We start from the raw sequence: 19386 nt of genomic DNA, 5'->3' as shown, positions 1-19386 counted from the left end.
ATAATGTGGCTATGTAAATGACCACACTATATGACTTTCACCTCCGGGTTTCCAGCTGACAGACAGTAGAGCAGGGGAGAAGAAAGCTGTCACGGTAATAATGTAAATGCCTGTAAGCATCTTTCCTCCTTAATGAAATTATTATTATTTTATTGTACTTTAGGTTCTGGGATACATGTGCAGATCATGCAGGATTGTTGCATAGGTACATACATGAAATTATTTTTATAGACAAATGAAAAGGGATACAGTATATTCTACAAACTCTTATTCCATATCCTTAAAAAACAAAAATAATTCGAAGAAAAAATATTCACTGAGGATTTTAGAGATACTGAAATTCAAGCAATTGAAGTCAGCAGGATGAAACAATCAAATGCACTTACATTGATAGTTTTTCATCTTCAAGACTCAAAAAGTGCTTTCCATTTTATTTCAACCCTCAATGGAAAAAGAGATTGGCAATTCAAGGACATTAAAACTGCTTTCAAATTCCAGGAAATAGAAAAAACTTGCTGTTTGAAGTGGAGTGAGATCAAATCTATATCAAGCAGCTTTGTATAGTTTCCAGTCATGAGTAAACTAGAGTAAAAATTATGGGGGAAGGAAGGTAGGACAAATATGGTTTAAAAGAATGAGCATAAGCCTTCTACCCTCAATCTTCCTTTATCAGGATAAAATCTTTTCTAATAAAGCCAAACTTTTAAAATAAATTAAGAAGAAAAGCAGTCAAACCTACCTCTCCACTGGTGATGGAGGCTTTCCACATGCCAAGGTTTTCACACCACCAATCCGTTCTCGCCATGTGCAGTTGAAGGTCTGTGCGTTCTTTCTCTATTAGGATTATTTCATCTTTCAACTTGGAAACAATCTGTCACAGGGAAAATATCCTGGGAGTTATGAAAACACCTAAAACTATGCAATTCAGCAAAGTAGCAGGATTCAGTCAACACACAAAAATCAGCTGTGTTTTAATGCACTAACAGTGAATAATCCAAAAACAAAATTAGGAAAAAAAATTCCACTTACAATAGCATTAAAAAAAAATTCTTAGGGATTAATGTAAATAGGAGGTGAAATAATTCTACAATGAAAACTATAAAACACTGATGAAAGAAACTAAAGAAGGCAAATATCTGTAAAGACATCCCATGTTTGTGGATTAGAAGAATTGATATTGTTGTCAGTACTACCCAAAGCGATCTACAGGTTCAATGCAATCCCCAACAAAAGTTTCAATAACATTTTTTTGCAGGAAAAAACAATTCATCCTAAAATCCATAGAGAATCTCAAGAGACCTCAAATAAAACAACTTTGAAAGATAACAAAGTTGGAGGACTCACACTTCTTGACTTCAAAACTTACTACAAAGCTACAATAATCAAACAGTGTGGTACTGGCATAAAGACAGAAATACAGACCAAGGGAATACAGCCCAGAAATAATATATGGTCAAGTGATTTTTTTTTTTTTTTTTTTTTGAGATGGAGTTTTGCTCTTGTTGCCCAGGCTGGAGTGCAATGGCGCGATCTCGGCTCACCGCAACCTCCGCCTCCTGGGTTCAGGCAATTCTCCTGCCTCAGCCTCCTGAGTAGCTGGGATTACAGGCACACACCACCATGCCCAGCTAATTTTTTGTATTTTTAGTAGAGACGGGGTTTCACCATGTTGACCAGGATGGTCTCGATCTCTTGACCTCGTGATCCACCCGCCTCGGCCTCCCAAAGTGCTGGGATTACAGGCTTGAGCCACCGCGCCCGGCCTGGTCAAGTGATTTTTAACAAGAGTGTCAAGATCATTCAATGGGAAAAGAACAGTATTTTTAACAAATCATGCTGGGAAAATTGGATATTCACATGCAAAAGAAAGAAGCTGGACCTTTGCCACCTAACCCTATATGCAACAATTAACTCAAAGTAGATTAAAGACCTAACCAAAAGAGCTAAAAATTATAAAACTCATAAAAGAGAATAAAGGGGGCCAGGCATGGTGGCTCACACCTGTAATCCTAGCACTTTGGGGGGCTGAGGCAGGTGGATCACCTGAGGTCAGGAGTTTGAGACCAGCCTGGGACACGTGGCAAAACCCCGTCTCTACTAAAAATACAAAAATTAGCCAGGTGTGGTGGGGGGCAACTATCACCCCAGCTACTTAGGAGGCTAAGGCAAGTGAATTGCTTGAACCTGGGGGTTGGAGATTGCAGTGAGCCAAGATCATGACACTTCACTCCAGCCTGGGCAACAGAGCAAGACTCTTTCTCAAAAAACAAACAAACCAAAAAAACAAACAAACAAAAAAAAAAAAAAAAAAAAAAAACCAAACAGGGAATTTAGGGGAAAAGCTTCATCACACTGGATTTGGCTATGATTTCTTGGTTATGACACAAAAAGCACAGACACCAAAGAAGAAACAGACAACTTGGAATTCATCAAAATTGAAAACTCTGTACATCAAAGAACACTATTGATCTAATAAAAATGCAAACCATAAAATATAAGAAAATATTTGCAAATCACCTATCTGACAGAGGTTTCATCTCTAGAATATAGAAAACTCCTAAAACTAAACAATAAAAACACAAGCAACTCAATTAAAAGTGCACAAAGGATTTGAATTAGATATTCCTCCAAAGAGGATACACAAATGGCCAATAAGGACATGAAAAGACACTCAGTAGCACCAATCATTAGAGAAATACAAATCAGAACCAAAATAAGATACCACCTCATAACCATTAGGTTGACTACTATATAAAAAAAGAAAATAATGAGTGTTGGCAGGGAGGACACGGAGATTGAAACCCTTGTGCACTGCTACTGGGAATGTAAAATGGTGGCGGTGTTGTGGTAGAGACTTTAATGATTCCTCAACAACTTAAAAACAGAATTAGCATATAACCCAGCAATTCTATTTCTGGGTATATGCCAGAAAGAATTGGAAGCAGGATCTCTTTAAGAGATATTTGTATACCCACATTCATTGCAACATTACTAACAATAGCCAAGAAGTGGAAGTAAATCAAATGTCTACTGCTGAACAGTTAGCAAAACAAAATGTGGTATAAACATGCTATCATTCAGCTTTAAAAAGCAATGAAATTCTAACAGATGCTACCATATGGATGAACCCTGAAGACATTATTCTAAGTGAAAAAATAAACAGTCACAGAAGGACAAACACTGTGTGATTCCACTAATATCAGGTACTTGGAGTGGTTAAATTCATAGAAATAGAAAATAAAAGGGCAATTTTTCCAGAGCACGTGGGAGGGAAAAATGGGGGGCTATTGTTTAATAGATTCAAAGTTTCTGTTTTTCATGATGAGAAAAGTTCTGGTGATGGATGGTGGTGATGGCTGCAAAACACAAATGCTTCTGCACAGCAAAAGAAATAATCAGCAGAAATAACAGAGAACCCACTGAGGGGAAAAGAATCTTCATGATCTGTACATCCAACAAAGGGATAATATCCAGAATCTAGAAAGAACTCAAACAAATCAGCAAGAAAAAACAATCCCATCAAGAAGGGGGCTAAGGACACAAATGGACAATTCTGAAAAGAAGATATACAAATGGCCAACAAATATATGAAAAAATGTTCAACATCACTAATTATCAGGGAAATGCAAATCAAAACCACAATGCAATAACATCTCACTCCTGCAAGAATGGCCATAATCAAAATATCAAAAATAACAGATGCAAGAGTGGATGTGGTAAAAAGGAAACACTTTTACACTGTTGGTGGGAATGTAAACTGTACAACCTCTATGGTAAACAGTGTGGAGATTCCTTAAAGAACTAAAAGTAGATCTACTGTTTGATCCAGCAATCCCACTAGTAGGTATCTACTCAGAGGAAAAGAAGTCATTATACAAAAAAGATACTTGCACAGGCATGTTTATAGCATCACAATTTGCAATTACAAAAATATGGAACCAGCCCAAATGCCCAAGTCAATCAAAAAGTAGATAAAGAAAACGTGGTTTGTACAGAGCATAGAATACTACTCGGCCATAAAAAGGAACAAAATAATGGCATTCACAGCAACCTGGATGGAAGTGGAGACTATTATTCTAAATGAAGCAACTCAGGAATGGAAAACCAAACATTGTATGTTCTCACTCATAAGTGGGAGCTAAGCTATGAGGAAGCAAAGGCACAAGAATTACATACTGGACTTTGGGGACTTGGGGGAAGGGGTTGGTGGGGATGAGGGACAAAAGACTACACATTGGGTACATTGTACACTGCTTGGGTGATGGGTGCAACCAAGTCTCAGAAATCACCACTAAACTTACTCATGTAACCAAACACCATCTGATCCCTAAAAACCTATTAAAATAAAAAATGAATTTAAAAAAATAGCTAAAATGGTAAACTTTGTTATATATATTTTACCAGAATTTACAAAAATAAATATTTTTTAAATGCTATGCTCACCATCTCTTTGGATCTCTTTATGAGAAAGCCTATAGGGTTATGTAACTCTGTAGTTTGAGGACAGCAGCTTTGCTCCAAAATTCTCCTGAATATGCAGTGTACAAGGACTCTTTCCTTCCTCAGAAAGCCTACAGGAAGCACTCCTTGCCTACGCCATTGTCCTGCATTTTATCATCGCTAAGTACTGTGATCATTTTATTTTCATGTCTGTTTTAATTCCATGATCAGCATTACTTGCTCATTTAGGGCAGGCATCAGACTCTACGTTTCACTGAATCTTCATGACCAGCACTGCACCATGCATTTACTAATCACTTGTATTACTGAGATGCTTCATGGTTAATGGTTTACTCCCAACATTACCCTAGAATTGGACAGTTTGCACCAGACTCACAAAATCTGCAGAGAAAACAAACAAACCACACAAAAAAAACCTAGGCAGTAAATTTCAGGAATCAAACTAAAAGGCTAACTTTACCATCCAGTAGCTAATTACATTGCTGGTGCAGACATCTGTGAGAGAAGGAGGGTTAAGCAAACCACTGGCATTCTATATTAGAAGTCTGCACCAGTATGTATGCACAGGAAAATGATCTGCTTAATAAGTAGATATTTAATCCAGAAAAGTCTTACTATTACAGATTTTTGAGGTATGGTTTGTTAGTTGCTAGATTGCCAAAACCTTTTTCAACATGAATCTTAACTTTGTTTGTTTTTCAGACTGAGTTTCATTCTATCACCCAGGCTGGTGGGCAGTGGCATGATCTCAGCTCAGCACAACCTCTGCCTCCCAGGTTCAAGTGATTCTCGTGCCTCATCCTCCCAAGTAGCTGGGATTACAGGAACCTGCCACCACACCTGGCTAATTATTTTTGAGACGGAGTCTTACTCCGTCTCCAGGCTGGAGTGCAGTGGTGCGATCTTGGCTGGCTGCAACATGTGCCTCCCGGGTTCAAACAAATCTCCTGCCTCAGCCTCCCAAGTAGTTGGGACTACAGGCACCTGCCACCACACTCAGCTAATTTCTGTATTTTTAGTAAAGACACGGTTTTATCATGTTGGCCAGGATGGTCTTAAACTCCTGACTTCATGATCCACCTGCCTCGGCCTCCCAAAGTGCTGGGATTATAGGCATCAGCCACCAGACCCAGACTAATTTTTGTATTTTTAGTAGAAACGGGGTTTCAGCATGTTGGCCAGGCTGGTCTAAAGCTTCAGACCTCAGGCAATCAGCTCAGCTCAGCCTCCCAAAGTGCTGGGATTACAGGCATGAGCCACCGCGGCCGGCCAATCTTAAGTTTTTAAAAAATGTACTATTAATTGTTTACCAACATGAGTAAAACATAAAAGGAGGACTACGTCTCCTTCTGGAAGAAGGATCAGCTGCCTTCCATCCTCAGAGTACCTTCAGCCCTGCAGACAACTGCCAGAAGCCGAGTGCTCCGTGAGCAGCCTGTGGACAACCTGATTATATGGAAATGTAGTAGAGTTCAAATTAAGCCACAGCACCAGTGACTTGCTCCAAGTTTCTTGAGAATTCTTTCAGGTAATTGTAGCTAAGAATGTTTATTCCATGGTTTAGCTAAGAATGTTTATTCCATGGTTATCAGAAGTTATTTTAAGAAAGGCTGAAGAATGCCTTTCAAACAAACCAAGCAGAAAATAATTCAATGAACATTCTCTAGCTGATCTTTCATACTGTTATCCATAGATGTATTTTAATTTATAATGAGATAAAGCCAGAATAAATAAGACAACTGTGCTTAAAGAACATGCCACATTGCACATACTGATTATCCACCATGCCAGTGAATTCTGTTTATCATCACAAACATGTTCTTGTCACTGGGAAGACTATCAGGCTTGAGTTCTATATGTAGTAACTGGAAATGACTCCATGTAAGGGGGAGAATGAGCTATTTCTTATGACAATCTAGGAAACTTGGCTGTTTGTTTCCTTTTCAGAGAGCCAACGTTACTTTTCAGTAACGTTCTCTTGTTTTATTTATTCACTTATTTGGAGATGGAGTCTTGCTGTGTCACCCAGGCTGGAGTGCAGTGGCATGATCTCGGCTCACTGCTACCCCTGCCTCCCAAGTTAAAGTGATTCTCCTGCCTCAACCTCCCGAGTAGCTGGGATTACAGGCAAACGCCAGCTGGTCTTCAACTCCTGACCTCAAGTGATCCATCCGCTTCAGTCTCCTAAAGTGCTGGGATTACAGGCATGAGCCACCACACCCAGCTGCATTTTTCGCCCAGGCTGAAATGCAGTAATGTGATCACAGCTCACTGCAGCCTTGACTTTCCAGACTCGAGAGATTCTCCTGTCTCAACCTGACTAGTAGCTGGTAACTACAGGCACGCGCTATCATGCTACGCTAATTTTTTAAAAATTTTTTTACTAGAGATGGGGTCTCCCTGCGTTGCCCAGGCTGATCTCAAACTCCTGGGCTCAAGTGATCCACCCATCTCAGCTTTCCAAAGTGCTGAGATTATAGGCATGAGCCATTGTGCGACCAGCCCATCACCAACAATTATTAAAGTGATATTCACACTAAACGTCTTCCTTCATAATTCTGTAAAAATATTACTACTAACCAAGATGACACACCTTTGAAGGATTTTTCTTTTTTAAAGAAAACTCACTTGTTTAGACAGTTACTCGCATTATAGAAGAATAGATATTTTAACTGTAAATTGCTGATAGGCTCATGATACCAGTTTTTCTTACATCTTGCTTGTTTCAGGAATATTCTACTACAGAAACATTTGAATGTTCACAAAAAAAAGTACTAAAGAAGGCTCAATAGGATTGGGCACGTGTTCACAGAAAACCCAACGTGACTCACTGAAATTGTTTTATTCTAAGTTGCTCTCCTATTGACCACTTGAAATAATCAAACACACATTCAGAAAGTGCCAGAGGCCGGGTGCGGTGGCTCAAGCCTGTAATCCCAGCACTTTGGGAGGCCGAGGCGGGTGGATCACAAGGTCAAGAGATCGAGACCATCCCGGTCAACATGGAGAAACCCCGTCTCTACTAAAAATACAAAAAAATTAGCTGGGCATGGTGGCGCATGCCTGTAATCCCAGCTACTCAGGAGGCTGAGGCAGGAGAATTGCCTGAACCCAGGAGGCGGAGGTTGCGGTGAGCCGAGATCGTGCCATTGTACTCCAGCCTGGGTAACGAGAGCGAAACTCCGTCTCAAAAAAAAAAAAGTGCCAGAGACCGATCTGGCAGAACAAAGAGCATCAGCCATATCTACATTAGGGAAACTTCCTTCTTGAATTCTAAAGAGCAAAATGCAAAGCAAAAAGTCACCCCACAGCTTGGGTTTGCAAAGACCAATTAGTGAGGTGCTGTTTACATTTTTAAACTTTCAAATTGTTGGTTTAAGAAAAACAATTTCTGTCCTGTACAATACACTAAGATTCTCTAAATTGCACTTGCAGCAGTTGAAGGAAAATAATTTTTTTCAAAAGACTGTCCTGGAGTATTTAATTAATTTCCAGAAATGAGCCTGGTACAAGAGAAAGCTTAGCCCCTTCCCCAAAGGCCCTGTAGGCAAAGCAGATGCAAACAATAGAGTTACTCAGTTGAAAATGAGAAAAAACTCCAAACTGTAAGAGATTAAAAATAAATGTTTTCTAATTCTATCCTAGAAGCAAAAAAAATAATAATGGAACTTGCTCATGGTTAAAATTATTTTAAAAGAAAGTGACACTTCTCCACCTCAACTGAAAACTACCAAATTAGACAAATGTAAACTTTCAAAGACAACCTTGAAAGCAAACAGTTACCTTCTTGTCAGGTTTTGGTGCATTTTGAATAGAATTTAGAGCTTGCCTTTTATATTCAAGTTTCTCATTTAGTTCTCGCAGTTTGTTTACAGCAAAACTGGCTTGTTCATGGATCCTATTGGCACCATCCTCTGCAGCTTCCTCACCAGCCTCATCTCTCGGGCACTGGGGGGAAAGTCACATACCACCATATCTTATAATGATAGAAAATTCAGTAATTATTATCTGTTACAATACGCTTTTGCAAAATACTACATTCCAGTAAGGAGAGAATACTAAAGTAGAAAACTTAAGACTGCTTTTGCTCAGCAAAGAGAAAAATCAAAGTCTTTGGAACCAGAGTAAATGGTGTGCAGAATTTCAGGAAAAAGAAAACATTGTATGGCCTAAAGAAAGGGGGACAAATCCCAAGCCATTATTTCCCAAGTCCTATATCCAAGGAAATCTGCATAGAACAGGGGAAGGCAACTTGGTTATCTTTCCAGCTCAACCTGCATATTCTGTACCTAATCTTCAACCAAGACACTGACATCTGGCTTTCCAGTCTCCTAAGAATATTATTAAAAACTCATGAAAGTCCCTCTAAAAGAAAATTACCATATTCTCATGAGTAAAAGTATTTTCAGTATATCCTTTGTTTAGTCCTTCTCTTGATATATTCTACAAATCAACAGGTATATTATTTTACAGGTAAAATAGCATTTGAAAGTGACAATATTCATAAGAACCCTGCAACTTGGAAAAGTCTGGCTAGATTACCTAACAGCACATGAATTAGATTCATGAGCAGCAACAGTATGCAGGGCACTGCAAAGAACTGCTGACATCTAGATTCTGGTTTGTTTATCCTTAACTTTCTTCCAAGTTTTCTTCTTCTAACTTTTAGTAATTGTAACAAACAGTAAATCAAAATTTTTTGAAGGAAAAATAAAGTACCAATGGTCATAGAAAAATAGTCCTATCATGATTTGTCTTTTGGTAACAGTAATTAACAGAAAATTACACATGGACCTTTCCAAACATGCACCTCTGCCTTTCATTGGGTGGGGAATGTTGTTTCTATCTCAATCAATTGGGCTTAGTAAGAGACGCTGCTGAAAAACTTAAAGAAAGGCTAAAAAGCTAAGGGAATATCACAACAACCAAACAGATTCTTGTTTGGAAACAAAATCATAGCATAATTATCATTCCTGAGCCTTCTCCTAATAATATGCCTAGGACTAATGTTCTTACCCTGTCTAATTAACCTTTTTCAAAGATTTTTAACTGACAGGATTATGGCCATTTCACAGATAACAACCCAAAAACATCTGCAGATGACAATACTCCTGCAGTCAATTCAAGACCAGAAAACTCTCCATCCCCTCATCAGCAGGAAGTAGCCAGAAAGAACGTGCTGCCCCTTGTCCTTTTTATAACTATAGAGTCTGGATTGACAGAGCAGGAGCATCACCATCTTGAATAAGCACTGCCGTTTTACAGATCCCCTTGATCAAAACTTCTTAAATCAAAAGGGCATCAGCCTAATAGCTAAGGTCAGCATGACCATAAAGCACAAATGACATTTCCGACCAGAAACATTCCGACCCTAAGATAAACCCCTCCCTTACCAGAGACAGGGAGAGAGAACCTCCCCTCCAGCCAGAGAGATGTCAGGCCAAGATAACTTCCCCTCCGACCAGAGACATTCCAACCCTGCAGTCAACTTAACAGAAACATTCCAAGCCTGTGATAAGCTCTCTCACCCTAAACCCCTTAAATACTCTTAAGTCTGTAAGAGAGAGAGCTCCTAACCAAAACTGGCCAGAAGCCCCTCTCAGATTCATTCTCCAAATAAACCTGTCTTTGACTGTTGAGCTGCCTTCTGTGTTTCTTTCCTTTCTTTAACTCTCACATTAACAAGCTGTCTTTTGGAGCATTTTAATTTCTTCTGACTTCTTTAAACTCCAAAATATTTCCTATAACTCCTCCCACATTCCTTACTGTTCCTCATTTTTTTACCCATCCCTTCTCTCTTCCAGGGCTAGACTATAGTTCTGCTCATTTTCTTAGCTGGTCTAAACCATAAATGTCCCACCTCACAGACTTTCTGCCTTCACTTTTCCAGAGCCAAACCAGGGGTGTGTCTAAAACAGACAGAGGGCAGGAGGTCTCTGACTCAATGCCAGCAGGAGGGAAGATGTAGATGAGAGGATAAAAGGGGAAAAAAGATATATGTAAGACCAGAGGTAACAAGGTTATTAATGCTTGCTTTTTATTCTATTTATGGTCTTGTATATTAAAAGATGTTAGTTGTATTCTATTTAAGGTCCTGTATATTAAAAGATGAAGATGTGCATCACATTTGGCTCATACAACATGCACCCACCTAAACATATTTAAAAGCTTATCCACTAAAAAGGAGCAGAAAGTTCAATGTGACTCACCATCTCATCCTTGTTGGAAATCAACTGCGAGGCATGTTTCTCTTCCTCTTTTATCAACAATTTCTCATACAGATCACTGACAATAAATGAAGGGTAATACCTATCCTTTAGGGTCTCATAAACATCTCCCTGGATTTTGTAGAACACTTCAATACCTTTATTTCCTACAAGACACTGCTGAATTTCTTTGTAAAGTGATTTTTCCACAGATATTTCTTTGCTCTCCACAAAGAAATTCTGATAAATTTCACCAACTAATTGTGGAATTTCGTTCTGAAAAGACAGGAAGATAAAAAAAGAAAAGACAGACATATCATCTCTAAGAGAAATTATTTTCCTCTGAATTCTTTGTATTTGAAAGTCAGAAGAAAGACATTTAAGATGCACCCTGGTATTTCGAATTTTGTGTACATATTCAGGGTCAAGGGGCAAATGTCAGACCCTGAAAAAAACAACTGGTTCCTTAAAGGAACATGTTGAACAGTTAACAGCTGCAGCTTCTTGTAAACACTGGAGGTGGTGGGGGAAGAATAAGAACAGTTCTCTTCCTGCAATAGACTCCTTTTCATAAATCTCAATTCCACAAGAAAAAAATTTATCAGCTAATATCATTTCTTATCCCAGAAAGAGGTAAATATAATAATTGTGTAACTCAAAAAAACAAGAAAAGCATTCTTCAGAATAACCATTTCAGAATGATTATTTCCTAGTCGTGCTTTATTAGACAGCTTTGTCTACGGCAATGGGCCTGGGTCATCACCAGCCTATTTCAGAAATGCAAAACATCTCTTCTGATTAATGTAATCTTTACAGTTCCTCTAAAGGCATTTCTTTAACTCCAGGAATGTTATGCAAAGTTTTCAACAGTAGTGAAGAGCAAAGACATACAACTTAATGACATAATTAATTTAGCATATATTCCACAATGTTTACATCTAAATCAATGTTGCTAGATCAAAATAAGGCTATTTTGAGTTAGCTATATGCTCTTGTAATTCCATTGAAATTTTTCAAATTGTCTTCCATAGTTTAGGAAAACTCTTTAGATTGTTCTTTACAATATTCCTTTGAGAGCAACCAGAAGTCATCTGGAGTCAAAACTGGTGATTAAAATGAATAACAGAGTTGGTAAATACAATATTGGGTAAAATGAGGTAATTTGGGGCTTGTAAATTAACAACAAAAAGCATTCCTAAGAAGATTTAAAGATACTGCAGGACTGGATTTAGTTCCTTAACAAGTATAATTTGTGACTAACAATACATTGTAAATTGGCAGTCTGTTCTAGCAACATGATTATGCGAATGAGTAGTTCAATGCACAAAATCCTCTTGGTGCTTTCCCCTGCCCCCCAGATGGAGTCTTGTTCTGTCATCCAGGCTGGAGTGCTGTGGCATGATCTCAGCTCACTGCAACCTCTGCCTTCCCAGGTTCAAGCAATTATCCCTCTTCAAGCAGCTGGGATTACAGGCATGCATCACAATACCTGGCTAATTTTTGTATTTTTAGTAGAGACGAGGTTTCTATTAAAATACAGAATACATGTTGGCCAGGATGGTCTTGAACTCCTGACCTTGTGATCCGCCCACCTCGGCCTCCCCAAGTACTGAGATTATAGGCGTAAGCCACTGAGTCCGGCCTCTTGGTGCTTATTTTAATAAACCTCTCATAATAATATATACTAGTCACATATGTCATATGTTATAGACATTACTGTGAATGTTTACAGACATATAGACATAAACGATTGTCCCTCGGGATCTATGAAAGATTGGTTCTAAGATCTCCTGAAGACACCAAAATCCAAGAACATTTAAATCCCTGATATAAAATGGTGCAGTGTTTCTGCACATAAACTACATACATTCTCTCATATACTTTAAAATTTCTCCAGATTACTTACAGCTAATATAATGTAAATGCTCCGTAAATGTTTATTTTGTATTCTCTGAAAATAATGACAAGGAAAAAGATCTGTACATGTTCAGTACATATGCAGTTTTTTCCCCCAAATATTTTCAGTCAATGGTTGGTTGAAACTACAGATATAGAATCTACAGATAAGGAAGGCTGACTGCATACATAAAGAATATGTACATATAATTCTTAAATATATATTGCCAAATGCAAAGTACAATGCTGATCATTGGGTTCTTCATTGTAAGATGTGTACCCAAAAATATTTTTATTTTCCTTTAGTCACATTTAAATTGAAATAAAAGCTGGGTGCAGTGGCTCACACCTGTAATCCCAGAACTTTGGGAGCCCGAGGCAGATGGATCCCCTGACGTTAGGAGTTTGAGACCATCCTGGCCAACATGGTAAAACCCCGTCTCTACCAAAAATACAAAAATTCGCTGGGTGTGGTGGCACATGCCTATAATCCCAGCTACTCGGGAGGCTGAGGCAGGTGAATCGCTTGAAGTGGGAGGTGGAGGTTGCAATAAACCAAGATCGCCTCACTGCACTCCAGCCTGGGTAAAAGAGTGAGGCTCCGTTTCAGAAAAATAGACAAAACAAAAAACAAATAAAAGGCAAAGTATAAAACATGCATGTTATAATACTATAAATGGCAAGATTATTAGACTGAAGTGCAGGTGACAAGACCAAATTCATTATAATAGCAATGTGGATATGTATATGCCTTTTTATGATGCGTAAAAAAAAAAAAATACCCCAAACTAAATTCAATATCTTGGTACATTTATAAATCCTTTTTTCCTTGACTACACATTCAAAAGTGTCTTCTGTAAAAATATAATGTAATTTTATTTGCTATTATGGGCTACAACATCATGTCATTATATTTGGTTTAAAACATTCTTTTATCTTAAGAAAAACAGATACACTGCTTCACATGCCAAGTTTACATCAGCTGGTGATGAATATTCCTTTCAGCCTATGTATATACTACCTTGTTAGCATTCTTTAAATGTTCCACAGATTCCCAGAAACTAATCAGAGCTCTCTTGTCCATCCTTTCCATGTACATTCCAAAGTGCTCTCGGTAGAAAGTATTGGCCAAGATATCTTCAAACTGAAGAATCTATTAAGAGAATTTAAGCAAACGTTTTTAAAAATCCAATTTTAATTGTTAGTTTGCCTTAACTTCCAATGAACTAATTTCTACATTTAGGGTAAAAATGTATTTTTTAAAAGAAAGTAAAACTTTATTGTTTTTTGTTTTTTTTTTTTAAGTTCTGGGATACATGTGCATGATATGCAGGTTTGTTACACAGATGTATGTGTGCCATAGTGGTTTGCTGCACCTAGTGACCCTTCCCTTCCCAGCACCCTCCCCTGGCCCTTACCCTTCAATAGGCCCTGGTGTGTGATGTTCCCCTCCCTGTGTCCATGTGTTCTCATTGTTCAACTCCCACTTAGGAGAACATGCAGTGTTTGGTTCTGTTCTTGTGATAGTTTGTGGAGGAAGATGGCTTCTAGCTTCATCCATGTCCCTGAAAAGGACATCTCATTCCTTTTTATGGCTGGGTAGTACTCCATGGTGTATATGTACCACATTTTGTTTATCTAGTCTATCACTGGTGGGCATTTGGGTTGCTTCCATGACTTTGCTACTGTAAATAGTGCTGCAATAAACATACGTGTACATGTGTCTTTACAGCAGAATGATTTATATTCCTTTGGGTACATACCCAGTAATGGAACTGCTAGGTCAAATGGTATTTCTGGTTCTAGATCCTTGAGGAATCATCATACTGTCTTCCACAATGGTTGAAGTAATTTACATTCCCACCAACAGTGTAAAAGTGTTCCTATTTCTCCACAGCTTCACCAGCATCTATTGTTTCTTTACTTTTTAATAACCGCCATTCTGACTGGCATGAGATGGTACCTCATTGTGATTTTGATGTACATTTCTCTAAAGATCAGTGATGTTGAGCCGAAAAAACGCATTTTTTACGGTCAGAGTCGATGTAACATAGTACTCCTGGTAAACTGAAATATCTCTTATTACATTTCAAATGGAATAAAGTTTACTGAATATTCAAAATGCACACATTGAAAAAGTACCCATTTCCTATTAACCATTCACTCATTCAACAAAATTTATTTATTTGGCATTGCAAAAGTATCTGAGACAGGTCTCAGTTTAGAAGTTTATTTTGCCAAGATTAAGGACATGTCTGCAAGAAATAAACACAGAGTCAGAGAACAGACTGTGGTCTGAGCCTTTCTCCAAAGAGGACTTCGAGTGCTTCAATATTTAAAGAAAAAAAGTGGGCCGGAGGGGAAAGAAGCAAGGTATGGTAATCCACATGTTGCAAGTAAAAGGAGCAGGCAGGGTAATAGTCAATTATGTATTCCTCTGGCACTCAGTAAACCAGCACTTTACATAAGAATAAGGTGAACACAGAGTAGCTACCTGTGGAGATATTTAACCTTTTATCTGTTAGCTCTCTGCTTAGGAACAAAAGGAAAGGCAGCTTCCTGCATGAATCGACTTTCAGCTTAATTTTTTTCATTTGGCATCATGAATCAGGGTGTCGAGTTTTTAATCTTCCTTTCACGGCATCTACTTGCTATCAGGTACAGTTCTAGGAAATGAAACGTAAAACCTTGCCCTATCGGATGTATATTCTATACTAAAAGCAGTAAGTGCCAATAATGGAGAAATTGGAGAGAAATGTATAAAAGACCAGGACATTCACATCTAATAGTTTCACATTTTTGTTTTCCATCTTGTTTTTATATGGCTGAGGAATCTACAAACAATGTTATATGCTGCTTTTTTGTTTATCATATCGTATTAATTAAAAAATCTTCCATAAGCACCCTTTTAATAGGCCCATAAAACTCCTCTGTAGGGATGTACCAAAATCAGCTCATCTACTTCTTTTGTTTACTATTCTGAATACTCACAGAAAAAGAAAAAACATCCTATCTGAAGACACAGAAGGAACAATGGAGTATGGACTGCTGTAATAAAAGCAAGCAGATGACCTTCATAATTATTCATGACTCAATTAATTAGGAAAAACATCTCTAATTGGAATTTAAGACCGATATTCTTAGTTCTGAATTAGTAATAAAAAATTACATGCAATTAGAACTCAAATGCAATTAAATAAAAACTTAACATTTTGAAATTCTTTTTTTTTTTTTTTTTTTTTAGATGGAGTTTTGCTCTTGTTACCCAGGCTGGAGTGCAATGGCGTGATCTCGGCTCACGGCAAGCTCCACCTCCTGGGTTCAGGTGATTTTCCTGCCTCAGCCTCCTGAGTAGCTGGGATTACAGGCACGCGCCACCATGCCCAGCTAATTTTTTTGTATTTTTAGTAGAGACAGGGTTTCACCATGTTGACCAGGGTGGTGTCGATCTCTTGACTTTGTGATCCACCCGCCTCGGCCTCCCAAAGTGCTGGGATTACGGCGTGAGCCACTGCGCCCGGCAACATTTTGAAATTCTTAATATTATGACAGTTGGCAAATTTTCAGAAATGTTACCAGTAAGATATTTCTAAAATCAAGTGCATACATTGATGTATTACACTCAAACTCAACTCTTCTGACACCAACAATAGGCCAGCCCATTGCTTAATCTGTTTTGTGGGCAAAAAGGCACAGACATTTTTTTTTTTTTCTGAGAATGATGCAGTATATCCATTTATTTACTTTTCATAATGCTTCCAGCAGAGGGTCCATTCAGATTTTCCAGTACCTTTTTTTTTTTTTTTTTTTTAAATTTCACTTCACGTTCCGGGATACATGTATAGAACATGCAGGTTTGTTACATAGGTATACACGTGCCATGGTAGTTTGCTGCACCTATCTACCCATCATCTAGGTTTTAAGTCCCACATGCATTAGGTATTTGTCCTAATGCTCTGCCTCCCCTAGTCCCCTACCCAGTGACAGGACATGAGTGTGTGATGTTCCCGTGTCCACGTATTCTCATTGTTCATCTCCCACTTATGAGTGAAAACATGCAGCATCTGCTTTTCTGTTCCTGTGTTCATTTGCTGAGAATAATGGTTTCCAGCTTCATCCACGTCCCTACAAAGGACATGAACTCATTCATTTTTATGGCTGCATAGTATTCCATTGTATGTATGTGCCACATTTTCTTTTTCCAGTCTATCATTAATGGGTATTTGGGTTGGTTCCAAGTCTTTGCTATTGTAAGTGTGCTACAATAAACATACATGTACATGTCTTTATAACAGAATGGTTTTTAATCCTTTGGGTATATCCCCAGTATGGGATTGCTGGGTCAAATGGTAAATCTGGTTCTAAATCCTTGAGGAATCACCACACTGTCTTCCACAATGGTTGACCTAATTTACACTCCCACCAACAGTGTAAAAGCGTTCCTATTTCTCCACAGCCTCATGAGCATCTGTTGTTTCCTGACTTTTTAATAATCACCACTATAACTGGTATGAGATAGCACCTCACTGTGGTTTTGATTTGCCTTTTTCTAATGCCCAGTGATGACGAGATATTCTTTGTATGTTTGCTAGCGACAAATGGATTCTTTTGAGAAGTGTCTGTTCATATCCTTCATCCACTTTTGATGGTTTTTTTCTTGTAAATTTGTTTAAGTTTCTTGTAGATTCTAGATATTAGACCTTTGTCAGATGGGTAGATGGCAAAAATTTTCTCCCATTCTGTAGGTTGCCAGAGCAGGGATTTTCTAATGGCTCCTGGTAACTGATTTAAGGACATGGCTATCCCTTACTACAGACTATTAATAATTTGTTTCCATAAATATTTCTGACCAATAGTATTTAGTTTACTAGCTGTGGAACATTATAAACATTTGCCTTTATGTAAACTCTACCACAGAAACATTTGGAAGCACAAAATTCTAACTGTACATGCTCCAAAGAGATTTAAAAGATCCCGTATCGATTTGGCTAGGGAAGATGAGCCAACAAGTCCGGCATCAACAGACAGGGCCGGGAAACGCGTTCACACTCAACTTCAGTCCTGGGCTGCATTACACAGTCTTCATTTTGGATAGATGCTGGATCAGAGTAAACTGATATGCAAATTGTCCTTACAGAAAAGATCTGCCATTTATTGCCACTGATTTCCAAACTCCATGTACTCTTATTTCCATTTCCTCTTCAACCTTTGTTTTAACTCTTCCTTCCATCTTTCCATTTTGGGGCTACTGGTGTGGGGGTGCTACCTTGCAACAAAAATAAGGCAACACAGACTTTTGGTTTCCAAAATAAAGAAAGACAGGAAGGAAACACTGTGCAGTTAAAGTTGCCCAGGCTTTGGAGCTGGATATATGTACGTTTGAATTCTGACTCTGCCACTTTCCAGGTCTGTGAGTTTTATGTTACTCCATCACTCTGAGCCTCAGTTTTTTCACCCATAAAACGTGAATACCACCACCTAATTTACAGGTTGTTCTGAGACTTATTAAAAATAACTGTTCTGAATCATGAAAGACAACAACAAAAACTAATCAGGAGGAGCCTGAACCAGGAGAAAGAGAAGGCACTGCTAAGTGCCAAAAATCAAAATAGTTAAGAGGTCACTTTCTAGTTTATATAAATATGGGTAAAAGGATTACCAGTGATTCTCAACTGGGGTACAAAGAGAAATTACAAAGGACACAAAAAACTTCTGTGGGTGATGGAGATGTTTATTTTCTTGATTGTGGTAATGGTTTCACTGAATATATGCATATGTCAAAACTTACCAAACTGTACACTTTATGAGCACAGTATACTGCATGTCATATCTTAATTAAGCTGTTTAAAAAATAAATATTCAATCGAGCCTTAATAAGAGCACCGCAAAGAAATGAAGCAGACAGTGCTTATACGAAGGACCCACTGTCAGGAGAACATATACTGACGTTGTCTTTGTGAGTTACAGATTGCTGGATCCGATTTACTGGCATATTTGTTAAGGACTTTTCTCTCAAATGTCATGAGGGACACCATTCTGTAGTTTTCTTCCCTCTAGTTTGGCATCAGAGTTATGCTAGTCTCTTCCTAGGATGAGGTGAAGTGTTCCCTTCTCCATTTTTTTTTTCCTCCCTCAGGTTGATTTGTACAGATAGCACAGGAGGACCCCAGCCCCATGCAGATGACAGCCCTAGGGGGTCACACCAGTCCTTCTGTCCTCACGCTGGCAGACAGAAATATCTACTCTGAAGCCTTTGTAGGGGCCTGGGCACCTTTGGGAGACTGAGCTGGAACTGCAGCCTGGGCCTTATTTTGATCCTTGGCCTTGGCCTTGACCTTTGGCCGGCAGAGCCTGAGCCCCTTGGCAATGCGGGCACGAGCGCGCTTCCCAAGCTTGGGGTGGGCGATGTAGGCAAGTCGATGGAGCTTTCAGCTGCCCTTCTCCATTTTTTTAAAGAGGATAGTTAAGATTGGTATTATCTCTTCCTTACGTATTTTATAGAATTCACCAGTGAGGCTGGGCACAGTGGCTCACACCTGTAATCCCAGCACTTTGGAAGGGCAAGAAGGGCGGATCACCTGAGGTCAGGAGTTGGAGACCAGACTGGCCAACATGGTGAAGCCCCGCCTCTAGTACTAAAAATACAAAAATTAGCTGGGTTTGGTGGCGCACGCCTGTAATCCCAGCTACTCCGGAGGCTGAGGCAGGAGAATTGCTTGAATCTGGGAGGTGGACGTTGCAGTGAGCTGAGATGGCACTCCAGCACTCCAGCCTGGGCAACAGAGCAAGACTATCTCAAAAAAAAAAAAAAAAAAAAAATCAC

General features: G+C 38.7%; 1 protein-coding gene across 5 annotated transcripts in view; it reads right to left on the bottom strand.

Annotated features, from left to right (window-relative positions):
- Positions 1-19386, bottom strand: part of SNX25 (sorting nexin 25) — a 148318-nt gene that overhangs the window by 24962 nt on the left and 103970 nt on the right. For 4 of the 5 annotated variants that reach the window (XM_074396708.1, XM_074396706.1, XM_039468409.2 and 1 more), the window contains 4 exons: positions 13585-13716; positions 10671-10943; positions 8245-8409; positions 740-871 (listed from right to left, as the gene is read on the bottom strand). In XM_074396708.1, coding sequence (XP_074252809.1) covers positions 740-871; positions 8245-8409; positions 10671-10943; positions 13585-13716 — 702 coding nt within the window. Of the gene's footprint in view, positions 1-739; positions 872-8244; positions 8410-10670; positions 10944-13584; positions 13717-19386 lie in introns of those variants that run through there. The other variant, XM_074396707.1, reaches the window with a different exon arrangement.

Source organism: Saimiri boliviensis, chromosome 3 (assembly GCF_048565385.1).
Source record: "Saimiri boliviensis isolate mSaiBol1 chromosome 3, mSaiBol1.pri, whole genome shotgun sequence".
NCBI lineage: Eukaryota > Metazoa > Chordata > Mammalia > Primates > Cebidae > Saimiri > Saimiri boliviensis.
This window is presented reverse-complemented; position numbering and strand designations above follow the sequence as displayed.